Here is a 17,413-nt window from a genome sequence, read left to right as displayed (position 1 = left end):
ACGTGGACACGAGGTGTTTTAAGTTTGCAGCGAAGGTGGCGACACTCTCTCCTTCTCGCTGGCTAAAATTGTGAAATCGGTATCGTTCGGCTATGACGAGAATGGTTGCAAGGTTGTGCGTACGTTTTAGCCGAGGGAGCATCTGGAGAGCAGAGGTCCGCTAGAAAATCATAGGACTTAGAACCGACCACAGATATAAGAGTCACTCGTCTTTTGTGCGATTCAGCCGAATCTGCTGCCACGCCGTTCGCTACAAAATATTGTTCCAAACGCTCCAAGTAGCGATTAATCTTCATGCAGGCTGGATTAAACTCTTCAATTTTCCCCAGGCTCGGCCTAATCCCGTACCTCGTCGCCACAAATGTTATGTTCTTGGGGAAATTCACACAAGACACTGACAAGATAGCGGATGAGCAAGAACTGATAAGAGCACATGTATTTCAAAGAAACCGCTGTTCAACGCGAATGAATTGTATATATCACTATTACACTTTGTTGTCTTTTTTATGATAAGAATGTCACATGTAAGTTTTTAAAAGTACTAATCACCTCAGCTTCACTAAACAGATCGTGCTTCATAGATTCCATCGAGCAAATGCCAATAAACGTTTTCAGAAATTCACCTGAGAAGAAATTTGGTGTGATAGTTCAGTTTTGATAAAAAACCAGAAATCCGAGATTGCGGAGCCAGGAGAGCTACTGTTTGGAAACCATGCATGACCTTTTTCACAATATATGACGTCACCGCTCCCCTTTGCGGACCCCAAAGGAAACATCATTGGAACTACCTCCAAGTTTCAGTGCGATAGTTTTTACACTCCCGGCGTTGTAGTGGGAATGAAAAGATGCAGCCAAATCAATTTCCCAAGAACAAAGGTGGTATGAAAAGGCAGTGGGAATAAACTCGCCGAGAGAGAAGAAAGGCGATATTCTGGCTCGACAGTCGTTGATAGTAATTTGTCCAGTAGGTAATGCTCTTGGCAGAGTCCCAGTCGATTCTGTGGGTCGTTTATAAATGGTGCTCAGCAATGTGATTGTTGATATCACCATTTCTAGTTGCTCGTTTGTGTTCAGTGAGTCGTACGTTTAAATTTCTGCCGGTCTCACCAATATAAGTGGCCTGGCAGTCGCAGCATTTGATCTTGTAAACTGCTCCCTGTCTGCGGTTAGGTTCGTCTTTGTCCTTTACTTTCGTCAGTAGTTGTCGTAAAGTGGTTATAGGTTTGTGAGCTACACGGATATTGTAGGGTAGTAGAATCCGTGCGATAGTCTCAGAAGTGCCCCTTACGTAAGGTATAGTTACAGTAGTTACGGGAGTCGCGTCGTTGCAATTACCCGGATGATCATAATTTACGTACTTATGACATGACTCCTGGGTTCAAACCATTTACAATCTTTTAAAAGTGTTATTAAATTGGATTCTTACCATCTTTTACACGTGTAGCGCTACATCTGTAATAACAAGTCGAACACTTGTAACCTGGACTTGTAACGATTTCTATTAAACTCGTTTCCGGCTGCGCTTGTAAATACAACGGTCTTGTAGATTACAAGAGTAAAATTTTTATTGAAATGACCCCTGGTCTTTGATCAGGCGAGAAATTATCTGTAAGATTATTTCTTCTACTCCTTTCTACCATAGCGGCAGCATTATTCATTTTATTTAGACGTTCTCAAAGTTTCCCGCGAATCACGTCAGTCAACTGATAAGTCGTTGGCAATTTCTTTGTAGAGCTTGTTTTTTTCCTTTTTTTTTTCTTTTTTCTCTCAATTGAATGGCGACTGCTACCTTTCTTATCACGTTGATTCTTTGAAAACGTTTCAGTCATCAAAGTCTGAAGAGCATTGCTACTCACGTACATGTACTACAACGTGGGACTGCAACAGATATTTGACGGGTGACAGGTGACTTCTGGATTAAGTGCTTTCCTGAATACGTCTCTGAGAGATTTTCATTTTCCATCCAAATGTGGCGAGATCTCTCTGCTGAACTTTTGATTTTGATCATATAGGAAACTATTCAAATTTACCGAATGGAGGTTTTCTTATCATTCGGAGCCGTTTGAATTAATTCGTTTATACCGTTGTGTACGCTAGTTCTGTGGCATTTGTTTAGGCTTGACGGCTCAAGTTAACTGCAAGGTCTCAGGGAGCAGAAACAAATTTCATCTGTAAAGACATAGGACCCTTTAAATATATTTTCTCTTCCAGGATGGTAAAAACTACATTTTCATTGTGCATTTTCGACACAGGACTTCCCAGATCTCGTTTCTTTATAGTAACATTTCCTGCATCCCGCTTCGTAACATCGTCAAATCCCGCGTCCCGTTCCTAATTCTAATCCCGAATATCGTCGTTCTTTTCCGCTAAAATCCCGAATCCCGACCTTTAAAAAAGCAAAATCCCGGATCCCGAAAAACCTATTGGGGACCCTCAAAATACATTATAATTAAATAGCATAAATGAAAACCTCTGTATAAAATTACATATCTATTAGATTCGCTGATTCTCCTAAACAATATTTACAAGTTATAGACTTAACTGCTTTTCGAAGTTAACTTCATAAGCATAGCACAATTCAAAAACGCGAGACCGGGATTAATGCCAGTTAGTTTACAAGTTAAGTTGGGCTGTAAACACACAACTTAGACCACAGATGATATAAATTTCAATACGTATCGGCGCTAACAATAGGCAAAACGGACTAAGTACTCATTAATTAGGCGCGGTGACTAACAAATCTGATATTTAAACTAATTCGAGTCAAAATAAATTTGCGTGGGTCTTGCCCTCAGAGAGGCAACTAATCTTTTCTCAGGATAGGGACATTTCGATGTACTACGGTATTGCTATCACCGAGGAACTCAAAAATCATATACGCGCCAAGGTTACAGGAATGCTGTTTTCTCGTGCCCATGTTAATTAATTATTTGTCAAGTTTCGTCCTTATGCTTGAGCTGTAGTTATTTTGTTCGGTTCAAATGGAGGCATACATAGAAAAGCAAACTGCCAACGTGAGTGTTTTCACGTCATTACTTCTAATTATCAATGAATGCACTGCGGCTACCTTAAAATACACTGTAGATCTCTAAGCTCTCTTGTGATTAGGCAAAAACCAGCAGGCGTGTCGAAGCACTTACGTTAACCCAGTGAGCCATGATGCCGGAATACGAATCTGGAATTATTCGTCTGTGGAAATATCTTGAGTCTTGCACAGTAAGAAATTTACATGCACTTAGAAGAAATTATCGATTGGGAACCAAGTTGCTCCTAAACGCCTTCACCTAAAACAAATAATTTTATTGTTTAATATTCTGACTATTTTAGTTGCTGTGGCTACTAAAATTTTAATCCTTTAATCCTGGTGACCTGAGAATTGCCAAAAGCTCTACTAAACCTAAAGACTTAGTGACCAAATGGGTACTGATGAAAACATTTAACTTGGAGGGTTAGTTTCGCCAAAACTTAGCACCCCTCACGCCTGCGGGTAGCATATTTCTCATAGCTTTGAATATGAAATCTAAACCAATCCACCAAAAACAATTTATTTTGATCTATTAGAAGAAACGAAAACATGTGCAGCCAAATCAGTAGTGGATTTGGGTTTGCTTCTCATTGGTTGGGAAAAAGGCGGAGATTTTTGTTCTCTAAGGAAAACCACAGCAAATGCAAGTTATTTTCAGCACTCAATTGAAAACTCCTCTATCCAAGCAATTGAATTTACTATTTTCCCAACAAAATTAGTAAAATGTGAGTTATTCCTACCTAGTGGTTTGATGCTGTAGAAAATTAGGGATTGACTAGCTGACTTCATATACGTATGCGGAATAACGTATAAAGAGGTAATTGTAGGTGCTAAAGTTTGGATTGATAGAGAGTTAAAACAAGAACATAAAGCAGTTGTTTAAAATTAGTAAAACCGAGATCAGTAATTTCTTACGAACTTTATTTCAGGTTTAGAAAACATGGGAGTATCAAAACTGATGTGCCGATATAATACAGAAGACTCGGAAACTCGAACGCCTTTTTTACAACGCTTTTCCTGTGGAGTTGGCAGCGTGCTGTATGACATCACCCGTCCGCTCATCGCCTCGTTCCGTCTGGTTTTTTATATGAATGTGCTCGGTCTATCTGCGGCTAATGCTGGCTGGGTAGTTCTTTATGGGAGGGCATCTCAAGCTATACTATCAATACCCACAGCTTTCTTGATAGACCAAATCAACATCCCATTTCTGTCCCGAAACCTTGGAAGAAGAAAGTCTTGGCATCTCATTGGAGCTGTTGTGGGAGTGATTGTCATTCCGCTTTACTTCAGCTCATGTTTTCCTTGCCAGAGCAATGGTGGCCAATGGCAACTGATGATGTACATTTTGATGCTTAACACTTTTAAAAGCTTTTCATACAGCTTATTGGAAATTGGACACCTGTCGATCATTCCTGCTATCGCTAAAGATCAAAGCGAAGCCGTTGAATTGAACGCATGGAGGTATGTCTTTCACGTTTTCAAGGTTGTAATTTAAGTACCCTTTCGCTGATTTTTTTGTATTCAACGTGGATTTCATCTCCCCATTGAATTTAATAGATTAACGAAATCAGAAATTAAAGTAGCAACGAGACTTATTTTGATAACAAACTAAATGGTATTTTATCATCTTCTTTTTTCCAAAGGACCACTTTTGCATTTTTAAGTGGGATTGTTACCTATCTCGTGGCATGGGCAATTCTTGGACAAGATACCAAAGACAATATTTCAGCTGAAACCTCAAATGATTTCACGGTAAAGTATTGATGTTTTGATATGTTTTCAAAACATAACTCCTCGGTTTGAAGACCCAACTAAGAGTGTTATTTCTGCCTTACAGGTGATGACAGTGATTTTGGTTGGGATAGGTGTGGTGTTTGTCCTGATTTTCTACTGCGGAGCCAAAGAGCCTTCTAGTGAACTTGAGAGGAAAATGACTACTTCTTCTACAAATGTTGATGTGGTAATATACCAGATCGCAGTCATGGGTTGGCAATGAGAGGAACGGAAGATATTCCAATGTATTCCCCCATCCCTTTCCTCCTCCTCCTCCTCCTCCTCCTCCTCCTCCTCCTCCTCCTCCTCCTCCTCCTCCTCCTCCTCCTCCTCCTCCTCTTCCTCCTTCTCCTGCTCCTCCTTCTCCTCCTCCTCCTCCTCTTTCTCCTGCTCCTCCTCCTTCTCCTCCTCTTCTTCTTCCTCTTCCTACTCCTCTTCTTCTTCCTTTTCCTCCTCCTCTTCTTCCTCCTTTTCTTCTTCTTTTTCTTCTTCTTCTTCTTCTTCGTCTTCTTCTTCTTCTTCTTCTTCTTCTTCTTTTTCTCTTCTTTTTCTTTTTCTTCTTCTTCTTCTTCTTCTTCTTCTTCTTCTTCTTCTTCTTCTTCTTCTTCTTCTTCTTCTTCTTCTTCGTCTTCTTCTTCTTCTTCGTCTTTTTCTTCTTCTTTTTCTTCGTCTTCTTCTTCTTCTTCTTCTTCTTCTTCTTCTTCTTTTTCTCTTCTTTTTCTTTTTCTTCTTCTTCTTCTTCTTCTTCTTCTTCTTCTTCTTCGTCTTCTTCTTCTTCTTCGTCTTTTTCTTCTTCTTTTTCTTCGTCTTCTTCTTCTTCTTCTTCTTCTTCTTCTTCTTTTTCTCTTCTTTTTCTTTTTCTTCTTCTTCTTCTTCTTCTTCTTCTTCTTCGTCTTCTTCTTCTTCTTCGTCTTTTTCTTCTTCTTTTTCTTCGTCTTCTTCTTCTTCTTCTTCTTCTTCTTCTTTTTCTCTTCTTTTTCTTTTTCTTCTTCTTCTTCTTCTTCTTCTTCTTCTTCTTCTTCTTCTTCTTCGTCTTCTTCTTCTTCTTCGTCTTTTTCTTCTTCTTTTTCTTCGTCTTCTTCTTCTTCGTCGTCTTTTTTCTTCTTCGTCTTCGTCTTCGTCTTCTTCCTCTTCTTCTTCTTCTTCTTCTTCTTCTTCTTCTTCTTCTTCTTCTTCTTCTTCTTCTTCTTCTTCTTCTTCTTCTTCCCCTTCTTCTTCTTCCTCTTCTTCTTCTTTGTCTTCTTAGACGGCAATTAAAATTGTCCTGATCAGTCTATGCCATCGACTTGTTTCTCCAGACAATAATAATTTATTTTCACTTTTTATGCCCCATAGGGTTGATCTAAATTTTACAGAGTGGATTAAATGCATCAATTCACACAAAAAAAAAGAAGAAAAAGAAACAAGAATAATAGATTAATCTAGGAAAACTGAATTAGATGGATGCAGGATGACAAAGTGCTTAGTGATGCAGAGGTTCAATGTAGAGGCTATGAGTTGTGTCCTCTCTGAACACTAGCTTGAATTTTTTTGATCAAGTCATCGGCTCAAATTTTCGGTTAAATGACATTTTGTCCAAGAAAAGGTCAGGTTTTCTTCTCGCTAAATCCGAATGCCTGAGGCGATCAAGGCCATGTGAACAGATATCCAACAAAATGAATCATTTGGTGCCCCTGTTGTAGTCCCGTATTTCAGTGAAGTGTCGCATCGGTGAACGGATTTGGTCATCAATTTGATCAACCCTCGTGGGATCGTTACGACATTGCTAACAGTTTTTTGCTAGAAAGAAACGGATATCAATTCATTTAATGACTTGTAACAAATTTAAAACAATTTAAAACTGCTCGGAACAGACCGGTCTTCGATTGAGTTTCTGGCCAGTTATGACAAATAAAACAATCAGATTGGGTTTTCTTTCCATCGGTTCAGAAAGTGGCGGGAGCTATGCTAACCAGTAACAAAGCAAATAATAACCAAAAAAAGCGCAAATTACCCTTGAAAAACCGCTTCAGCTATAAAGTACGACGAGGAGCATTATTTCAATTCACGACAACTGGGATTAATATTTATGACAGGTCCCAGAGTTTGCGACAATTTTAGAATTCACCACAAAACAGAGTCCCTGTTTAGCTTAATTCCACGCTGCTTGACTAAATTTTAATCATTCATTCATTCGTTCGCTAGTTCTTTCGTTTGTTTGTTGAATTTTTTTAAGATAATCAAGGAGCAGAAGTGATCAGTTAACGGCATTTACCGACTGGTGGAACATTTAATTACTCAAGTGCATAGATTTTCTTAAAGTCCGTTTTTGGAGGGAGTCACTTCTTTTTTTAAGAAGACGATTTGTGGCAGACTTGTACCCAAACGATATTTACTTGTTTTGTGGAGGCGCGCGGGCTCTAATGGGAAAAGGTGAAGGAAAAATAGCGACTGGCAGATTTCGATCCAATATAACGTTCGCACGTGATTTCTTTTTTGTTGGCTTTTATTGTCGTGCTGCCGTAATGGATGGCTTCTTTGCGGGAATATTCGCGGGAAGACGAAATATGACTGTGATACTCACCTTCGAGCCACAATTCACTGAAAGAGCAGTCCAAATCAGCCACATCGTCTTCCCGCGAATAAGCCATTACGGAAGCACGACATTACAAGCCAACGAAAAAGAAATCACTCATCGGACGAACGCTTTAGCTCATTAAATACCAAACTAGAACACGCAGTGGATTTTTTCTGCAAGAAATGTCTTAAATTGCTCCGTTTTCTTGAAAAAGAACACTGCACGGTTCCACTCACGATTGCACGGATCGGTCTAACAAAATCTGCCAGTCGCTATTTTTCCTTCGCCTCTTCTCATGATACCCCGCGCGCCTCAATCCATCCTCGTATCCAGGCACTCTTCTCACCCCACAAAACACGCAAAATAGGGACTCGGTACGAGTCTGGATTTGTGGCAAATTTGTCATGTACACTATTTCCTTCAATAACCTCATGTGGTTTTGTTTTGGCTTAATTTTCAGAGAAAAACGTCTTTTTTACCATCGCAAAGTCCTCTACAGTCAGAGACCTTTATGGAAACAGGTATGCAGTTTAATCTCTTACAAAACCGTGCTTTGGCATGTTATGCCCTTTTCAACGTCACTGGACCTGAAAATCACAAGTGTTTGACAAACTTTTATTTGTTGACGACGGCTCTGAGTTAGTTCTGTGTCATTGACAGCATGATTTGGGCTTAGTAACATGTCTCGCTATGTCATGTCAGTGAGACACAAAAGACAAATACACAAACAGTTATGATTAGATTTTGAGCATTCAGGCTGTACACACCAGTACTGTCCCAAATTGTAGTAATGTCAAGCGTGAATTTTAATACCCGTCATGAATTTAATTAAAATAATCAATGACACAATTGTCATTACTTCCATTAGCGCTCTTTTTAAAACACGCCTCTGTTACCAACAAAAATAAATAAATAAATTAAATACAATTCGAGCCCTCGTATTTTGTTATTAAAGTGACAAGTTATTCGTTATTTTCATTTTACGATGAGAGATTGTTTCGAATTACTTCAAGCATAACTTCGATGGGCGTTGAAATTCACAGCGTTATTGCATTATGACAGTACAGGTAACCTTTACTGAATGTTAAGGAGAAATTTACTTTTTTTGTATATTTCAAAGAATATTGCTTGAAAGTATACTTAGATATTTTTTCGTTTCTTAGATGTGCACAAAGTACGTGACAGATTTATGGACAGCGTGAAGGGAAAGGAAGAGCAAGCTACGGATGAGGGGAATCCTGTGAGAAGAATATGTTTTGCAAGATACACTTTCAATGCTCTGTTCTCTGTCAACGAAGAGGAAGAAATTACCAGGAACAAGGAATTGACTTCCGAAGACAAGGGAATGGAGACAGTTGTGCCTTTTCCCTCCAAAACGACAGCTGTGTATGATGACCAAATGTTAAAGGCAGTCCAGGAGCTACCCCGTGAGAGCAAAATAAGCCTACTTCTGAGTACTATTTACAGATTAACAGGAATAGTTGAACCTCCTACGGGAGAACGTCAACCAATAATTCCCAAGGAGACGGTAACTTGTAGAGGAGGAATGGCAATCGGTGTTGACAACAGAGGATTGGATTCCGTTGAGGCAACATTGACTTCTTCTCAGGCAGATCCCATCGCGGACACACAAACAGACCGTGAAATATTTTCTAACAATACTTCGCCAGATTCGCGAAAATCTCATTGCTCGTCTTTGTCATTAGACGTCAAGATGAATAGCAAACTTCCCGTTGTCTCTGGTGACCCTGAATCTGGTCTTTCGGTTCCACCTGAACTAAAGACATTTATAAAATAACTAACATACTACGCGCGTTCTGATTGGTCAATAGAGTTGCCAAACCTATGTACTATTGTACCGGTAAACTCCCGCTGCTCTCCCGCTGGAGATTTCTCGATAATGGCCGACGAGCGCGACGAAAACTTTCCGAACTTCGACATATTGTCAGGCTTTGATGTGCTTTTGCCGCACAATAAAAATTCGGAGCCAAATTCTAAAAAGGAGAGCTTAAATACTGAGGCAGAAGAAGAAAGGTCGAGCAAAAAGAGAAGATTTGCCGATGTGGAAAACGAAGAACTTGACTCGATCGTCGAAAATGCACAAGCCAAAAAAACCAAGCAGGCAACACAGTGGGCAGTTTCCGTATTCACAGGTTGGTTTTAATTACATGAATAATCTTTTAGCCTGGCTTTTCACTGAAACTGTTATTTTATAAAATAAACGGCTCAAACAGTATTGATAAACAGTACAAAATTTGTAATTTATTGAAGGTTATGCCAAAGTCAAGTTGTTTACAAATAACTTGAAGCGTTTAAACCAATATAAAACCGACTTCAACCCGAGTACAAGGTATTTGATATTAACTGCTCAAATCACAATTCCTCTTTCTCTGTTCACCTAGCGTGGAGTAAACAAAAGGTTATTGGCGTAAGTCTGGCGGAAATGGCGGTCGAAGAGCTGGACAGGAATCTGAGGCAATTTTACGCCGAAGCAAGAAATAAAGAAGGCGAAAATTACAGCCGTGCGACTCTTCTGTCAATAAGAAATGGCTTTGTGAGATATCTAAACACACCACCACACAGTTTAGGAATAAGGTTCACTCACGACCCACGTTTTGTCCTCTCAAACCAAATGCTTGACGCCAAAATTAAACAGCTTAAGCAAGAAGGCATGCAAAACACCATGCACAAATCAGCAATAGAAAAAGAAGACCTGGCCAAGCTCAAAACAAGTGAAGTTTTTTCACTCACCAAGCCGCTGTCAGCTTTTCATCAGTAACTGCTATCTGCTGATAAAAAGCATTCTTTCGCCAAGGCATTAACCTTTTTTAGCCACATTTTTGTGAGAGTTAGACAGTAATTTAACTTAAAAAACACTTTCATTCATTCGCTCAAACTGCGATGCGTCCTTCGGCGATTCAACAGGTTTATGCTCAAAATAGATCCCGATTTGTGATTGGTTCTCCCGCCTTACTGATGAATTTGAAGAGAATAAACAACTTGATCAAGTTACAAAATAAAAAGCGCCGATTTCTAAGTGTTTTTGTCTAAGTAGTTATTTCATAAAAGCAATAGACGGCACTTTCCAGAAGTTTACCAGCGTAATAAAACCACTTGGGATGTTGGGAGTACACTCGAAAAGCTTGTAAATCACTCGCCTGCGGCTCGTGATTTACAAGCTTTCTCGTGTTCTCCCAACATCCCGCGTGGTTTTATTACGCTGGTAAACTTCTGGAAAGTGCGGTCTATTGCTTAATGAAAGCATGGCTTAAAGATCCTCATCTTTACAAGGTAAGTAGCTATTGCATATGATACGCTTATTAAAGAATATTGAACGCCTTACAGCTAAAACTGAGTGATTTTAGGCTGAGATCACCTTTCCTGTTTTTTCTTCCTTTTTTTTAACTAGGTGGCCGCGATCTTCACATGTACAAAGGCTGTACAAGAAGTTTCCTACACATATCTGCCTCTTTTTCTTATTTACAAAGTTCAGTTTGCGAAGGTATCTAAATAAACTATTAAAAAAATACTAACATTCCATATTACGAAAGCATTCATTTACAGATCCCTAGTTCAAAAAAGGAATGCCGACGTACACTAATTCATTTTTCAAATCTCTTTCCGGCTCTCTTCGTATATTTTTGTCATTTTGTCTGTCCGTCTGTCTGTCTGTTTGTCTTTTAACTATTCCACTTTTTTTATTTTTTTTAAACATTCTTTAATTTAAAAATTCTTTAAGATGAATTCATAGCCTTGTTTCATCAGTTGGATCAATGTCTGAAGGCTATTGTATTGTTTGTCTTGTTTTACTTCTTTTTTTTAGGGCGCCATTGCTTATCTTCCACTGATAATGCTGGTCAGCGCAACGGTATCTTCGGGAATATCAAAGAAACTTGTTGGGATAATTGGAAAGAAGGTAAAATTGAACATTCCTGGGACATACCTCAGAGTTCTATGCACTGAACAATACGCACACGAAACACTTTATTCTTGTGAGCACTAATTCAGTTTTGTGTCGGCCGAAATAAAAAACAATCAGAATTCAAAGCAAATACATGTAACAAGCTCCAGGCACACGAAACTCCACGCAGGCAAGTTATGACTGTGTGGTTTTTCTTACTGGTTCAGAAAATGGTCAAGACCCCTGTTGACCAATTACAGATAGCAATAAAACAAAATTACTTTCGACACCCAATTGAACACGTCTTTTAAGTTTGAAAGTTTCTTTGAGATCATCTTTTGTACATTTTCCTTTCTGCAAGCAGAATTCTCTTCTATTTTTCAGTGGTGTTTCATCTCAGCTGCCTTTCTCGTGATTTGTGCTGGAGTCTGGTTTTATTTTATCACCCAGTCCAAAAGCGTTATGACCTACCCTGCCGTTGTGTTACTGGGATTTGGATTTTCACCCATGGTTGTTAATGCACTTAGCTTTGCAGCAGATCTTATTGGAGAAAATAAGGTGAGTTCCGCAACTGATCTGAATTTCGTATCCCTTTTCTCTTGTCTCACTCTCATCAAAGTAAACTTTGGTTAAGGTAAAACGAGAACAAATGCTGTGCCTTGCTTGTGTGCAACATTACGCCAAAACCTCTATTTAGGGAATATTTTGCACTGTAATTTATGGTTTATGAGAGAAAGTTCCACTAACGTATAGAATTTTAGGGAAAAAAGGTTATCACATTCTGATGTAACAAAGAAACTAGTCTCGAAAACCTGAGTGTTTTAGTCCTTTTGGAAAATTTACACTCTCATGTTATATTTCTCTCTCATTTTTCCCTCAGAGCTCGGCTGGAGTCGTATTTGCAGTTATGGGTTTGATGGCACGGTTTACAATAGGTTCCTTGGTCATTGTGATCCAAAAATTCTTTCCTAGCGGAAGGTAATGATCTCAGTTTTACTTTAAGACGGGATACACTGTAACCTGGAAAATGATTCAAATAGGTTTTCAGGCTGGGAGCCAAACAAAAACAAACTCAACCCATTTCTTTCCAGAAAGCTCTCAGGTCAGCGTCACTGATTCCATTTTCAGGCACAAGGACTCGCCTGGATACGCTTCGTGCAAATGTAATACACGGTATCAAGACACTGTTCCGAACGAAAATTTCAGATTTTTACTTGTGAAATAAGATAACATAAGAAAAGTTCTTTTACAGATGGCCTATGTCACATAATGTGGTTTTCAATAGGGCACTGCATAAAAAAACAAAAACAAAAAAAATGACAAAATATTAAAAACATTAAAAATATAAAAAAATATATTAAAATGGATGAACTAAGAAATGTCACACTAAAAAAAACTTATTGACATTTAAAATTTTTAGCGGAGCTCCCGCGCGCACCGCAAGGCGCGCGCAAGCGGAGCCCCATAGCTAAGAGATTTTGGTAAACCCATCAGTGCGAGAAATTTTGGTTTGGTTATGACGTCACTTCCGTCCGACCGACCGACCGACCGTACATACGTTCGCTACTCCATGTATGCCACCTTGAAATGAGACACTCAAACCCTGTGCTGCAGCACCCTTTTTTACGGCGGGAAGTTGCATCACCAACTGCGTTTTAGAAAAAAAATAGTAATAATGATAATTTTGACAGAATACAAAGTCAATTTTTGTGACCAACAGAGGAAAGAGAAAGAACAATACGACTAGCGGCGAGAGAAACAAATTGGCCGGCACATCATCAGAATCTTGAAGTGAAATCATTTTACTCCGATCCGGCACGACGAAACGTTGGAGTTTTCCTCTTGAAGTGAAACGTTTCGCTCACTTAACGTTGTAAAAGGAACTAAAAAAGATTGGAAATGGAATAAAAGGACAGGTTATTCTGAGAAGAGGTGAGTATATCCATGTGATTTTGTTTACAAAACTTTGCTGGATTGCTATCGTGCAAGATCTTGTTTTCTTGCAGTGTTGACACGCCGTTTAATTTAAACTTAAGCTTAATATTGCTAACTTCAGAGCGGTCTTTTACGCTCATTTTTTTCGGTCCATGTATATTATTTCCCTTGGTGTTTTATTTTCTAATCTCCTCCAAATTTTACCTTCCAACAGCGGGAGAAAGAGTAAGACGACTCGCGGCGGGAATTTACATGAAGGGGGCATTGATCATAAACAGCAGGCACTTGAGTCTTGAAGGGAAAACCCTAGAAACCGGAACGGTGGAATAGCAGAAAATCACCCCAAATCCTAGAACACGGAACGGGTGAGGGTTAGGTTCAAGGTTATAGTTTATTTGGGGTGATTTTCGCCGTTCCGTGTTTTAGGATTTGAAGTGATTTTCCACCATTCCGCCCTTCCACCGTTCCGGCTTTTACCGGCGCCGATCTTGGAATGAAGCATTTTACTCCGATCTGGCGCAACGAGACGTTGGATTTTTCCTCTTGAAGTGAAACGTTTCGCTCACTTAACGCTGTAAAAAGAACGAAAAGATCAGCAATGGAATAAAAGGACTGGTTATTCTTAGGAGAGGCCAACAGAATGGTGCGCGCCCGTTGTACCCGTGTAGAAAAGTAATGGGAAGCTGAGAATCTGTGTTGATCTGAGAAAATTGAATAGCGCGGTCAAGCGTGCAAGATTTTTTTTGCCTACCTTGGAAGACATCGCTCCAAAGCTAGCTGGAGCGCAGTACTTCTCCAAGCTGGATGCATCAAGCGGATTCTGGCAGATTCCCCTCCATCCAGACACTGCCAAATTAACAACGTTCATCACTCCAATGGGGCGGTTCTCTTTTAAACGACTGCCTTTTGGAATTACTTGTGCCCCAGAGATCTTTCAATGTCAAATGACTGACTTGCTAAAGAATGAGGAAGGCTGCGAAGCAATCTTGGATGATATTATTGTGTATGGAAAGTCTGCTGAGGAGCATGATGAGAACTTACGGAAAACGCTTGAAATCATCAAGGAGTCAGGTCTGAAACTAAACAGGGAGAAATGTGAGTTCAAGAAAGACAGGTTAACCTACTTCGGACATGTCCTCAGCGCTGACGGAGTAAGTCCAGACCCTGAAAAGGTGAAAGCCATCAGAGAACTAGAAACGCCAAACAATGTGCCGGAGCCACGCAGAGTAATGGGCATGATTAACTACCTCGGAAGGTTCATACCCAACCTTGCTACAGAAATGCATCCAATGTCTGATCTGTTGAAGTCCGACAGTGTTTGGACTTGGGGACCTCCCCAGCAAAAGGCATTTGACAAGGTCAAGAAGATAATCTCAAGTTCCACTGTGTTAGCGTTCTATGAGCCAAAGAAGCCAACTGTTGTGTGTGCGGATGCTAGTAGCTATGGAATTGGTGGGGTTCTGATGCAAGAGCATGATGGCCAACTCCGTCCAGTTGCGTTTTGTTCAAGAACACTGACACAGGCTGAAGTCAAATATGCCCAAATTGAGAAGGAGTGTCTGCCCGCTGTGTGGACGTGTGAGAGGTTATCACGTTATCTGGTGGGACTTCCAACTTTCAAGCTTTTGACAGATTTCAAACCATTAGTTCCACTGATCAACCACAGAGATCTAGACAAGACACCACTAAGATGCCAGCGGCTGTTAATGCGTCTGATGAGGTTCAACCCTCAAGCGGAACATGTTCCAGGCAAGCAAATGGTGTTGGCAGATACCTTGTCTAGAAGCCCTCTTAAGCAAGAGCAGGAGCCAGACACCATAGAAGATGTTCAAGCGTATGTAAGCTTGATTGAGTCTACCAGGCCAGACACCGATACTCAGATGAGGAGGATCAGAGAAGCAACTGCCAGAGATGTACAGCTCCAAAAGGCGATAGAACTAACATTACAAGGGTGGCCAGAGCGCGTGGAAGAGGTCCCACTCCAGGTACGAGAGTTCTTCGACTCTCGGGGACACCTGTCGGTAAGCGATGGCCTTCCAACATACGATGGTCGCATAGTGATACCTACTGCCATGAGAGAAGAAATATTGGAGCGCATTCACACAGGGCACCAAGGCATCACAAAGTGTCGAGCACGTGCCAATTTGTCAGTATGGTGGCCTGGTATTTCTAAAGAGATTAAGGAAAAAGTTGAGTCTCGCCACTTCTGCCAAGAAAACCAAGCTGCTCAGAGAAAAGAACCGCTTATGCCCACTGTTCTACCTGACAGACCCTGGCAGAAGGTGTCTACTGACTTGTTTGAGCTTGCCGGTGGTGGGTGGTAATGGATTACTATTCAAGGTTCATCGAGATTCTTAGCCTAGTGGGGACGACAAGCCTCGCTGCCATCCAAAAGCTGAAGTCTGTGTTTGCCCGATGGGGTATTCCAGAGGAACTAGTGAGTGACAATGGCACTCAGTTCAAGTCAACTTGGTTCGAGGATTTCACAGCAAAGTATGGATTCAGGCATACCACATCAAGCCCACGTCACCACCAGGCGAATGGTGCTGCAGAAAGTGGGGTGCACATCTCCAAGCGGATCCTGAAACAAGAAGATCCATTCCTTGCGCTTATGGCGTATCGTGCAACTCCCATCCCAGCCACCGGGAGGACCCCATCTGAGCTAATTATGGGAAGACAGATACGGACGACTCTCCCGTCAATGACCAAAGCCCTTGAGCCCAAGCTTCCATGCCATGCAGCTGTAAAGAAATCAGATGCAAAAACAAAGAAGAGCTACAGGGAGTCTTTTGATAGGCGGAATGGCACGAGAGAACTACCTCCGCTCCAACCAGGAGACTGGGTGAGAACCAAGCTAGATACTGAGAAGCAGTGGACTACAGAAGCTAAAATCGTTGATAAAGATCAAAGCCCAAGGTCATACATTATTGGTTCTGGTGGTCGAAGGTTGCGAAGAAATCGGAGGTACCTGAGGAGAATCCCTCCACCCACTTGTGAAGATCCACAAGAGGACGACTCTCCGATTCCAGAAACCAGTAGTGATACTACCACTAAACTAGTTCAGGAGAACTCTGCTCTGGAAGTTAGCAACACCAGCCCCACAAGCAACTTGGATCTTATCCCAGAACAGACGACTTCCAGTGGGAGACTTATCAGGAAACCTGTTTGTTATAGAGAGTGACTTTGATAGTGTTAACATTTTTAGAAATGAACTTTGAATGGACACTTGACTGTAATCTTCTACTTTACAAGGTACAGGTCAAGCTTCTAAGTTCTCTTAATTAGCTTTAGTTCAGGTTCAGGACATGTTGTCCGAATAAGTTTTCCCTTAAGTTTTTTTTTTATTCCTCAAAAGGGAAGATGTCATGATATTCAGCGGTATTATTACATTTCATTGTTGCCTAGTAACACTCAGTACATGCGCAGTATCGTATTACAAGAGGACCATGTGCTTTAGCCTAATGGCGGACTTTGTAAGGTTTTGTTGTGTTTCTTAAATAAACTTTTGTGAGATTTCAAGACACGGTAAAAATACTGTTAAGCGTTTGGAGGGTTTTTCGTGAAAAACCCATAGTCTTTTAGCATTTTAATTTCTTATCTGCTCTTAGAAAATCGGTTCGTGAACTTTGAGACCTTGTTCAAAGGGGCTGTAGTCTCTTTTTTCGACCCATGTGCAACTGTATTCTGGGAAACCTGGGGAGTACAGGGGACCAGTCTCGTACCAAGAGCACGCGATCTTTTGGTCAGCGTCGAGTTCGAAGTCGAAACATCATGGCGACAGATGGCGGCATCGGAAGGATATCCCCCTGTGTTGTTAAAGTTCTTGGCGGTGAGCTTCTATAGAAGCGGGGAAGATTCTGCTTTCGAAAGGCATAGAAGCAGAGTCACTTTTGACATTTCAAAGCAATCCAGCGTGGAAACCGTCCAGCCGTGGCACATATCCATGAGCTTTTGACAACGAAGGAATGACATTAATCTGTCATTTTTGTTGAGCATTGTATCCTATTTTAATGACTAGTAATAGTTTTCGCTAGAGTAGCCCCCGCTTTTGAAGATCTGTTTAACACCTGCATATGGTTTGCTGTGCATACGAATTTTAAAAAAGAAACGTTTGAATATTTATTGAAGCTAGCATCAATGTAACTGATTAGCATATTTATCTGTAAATTTGACATTGAAATCTATTACAGTCATACAGTTTTGTTTTGTGAAACAGCAACGT

General features: G+C 40.5%; 2 protein-coding genes across 3 annotated transcripts in view; both read left to right on the top strand.

Annotated features, from left to right (window-relative positions):
* Positions 1-17,413, top strand: part of LOC146474777 (uncharacterized) — a 47,782-nt gene that overhangs the window by 25,953 nt on the left and 4,416 nt on the right. The window contains exons 7-10 of one of the 2 annotated variants that reach the window (XM_085116513.1): positions 10,765-10,857; positions 11,179-11,271; positions 11,641-11,814; positions 12,137-12,234. The exons of the other annotated variant lie outside the window; for it this stretch is intronic. Of the exons in view, the coding sequence (XP_084972639.1) occupies positions 10,765-10,857; positions 11,179-11,271; positions 11,641-11,814; positions 12,137-12,234 (458 nt within the window). The remainder of the gene's footprint in view (positions 1-10,764; positions 10,858-11,178; positions 11,272-11,640; positions 11,815-12,136; positions 12,235-17,413) is intronic. 2 annotated transcript variants of the gene reach the window in all.
* On the top strand, positions 3,959-10,462 carry LOC146474778 (uncharacterized). Its single transcript, XM_085116515.1, has 5 exons — positions 3,959-4,486; positions 4,669-4,777; positions 4,863-4,985; positions 7,816-7,876; positions 8,519-10,462. Exons 1-5 carry the CDS (start codon positions 3,966-3,968, stop codon positions 9,151-9,153), a joined length of 1,449 nt encoding a protein of 482 aa, XP_084972641.1. The 5' UTR covers positions 3,959-3,965; the 3' UTR covers positions 9,154-10,462.

Source organism: Pavona decussata, unplaced genomic scaffold (genome assembly GCF_977016875.1).
Source record: "Pavona decussata unplaced genomic scaffold, jaPavDecu1.1 SCAFFOLD_87, whole genome shotgun sequence".
Taxonomy (NCBI): domain Eukaryota; kingdom Metazoa; phylum Cnidaria; class Anthozoa; order Scleractinia; family Agariciidae; genus Pavona; species Pavona decussata.
Note: the sequence above shows the minus strand (reverse complement) of the source record. Positions and strands in the feature narration are given on the sequence as shown.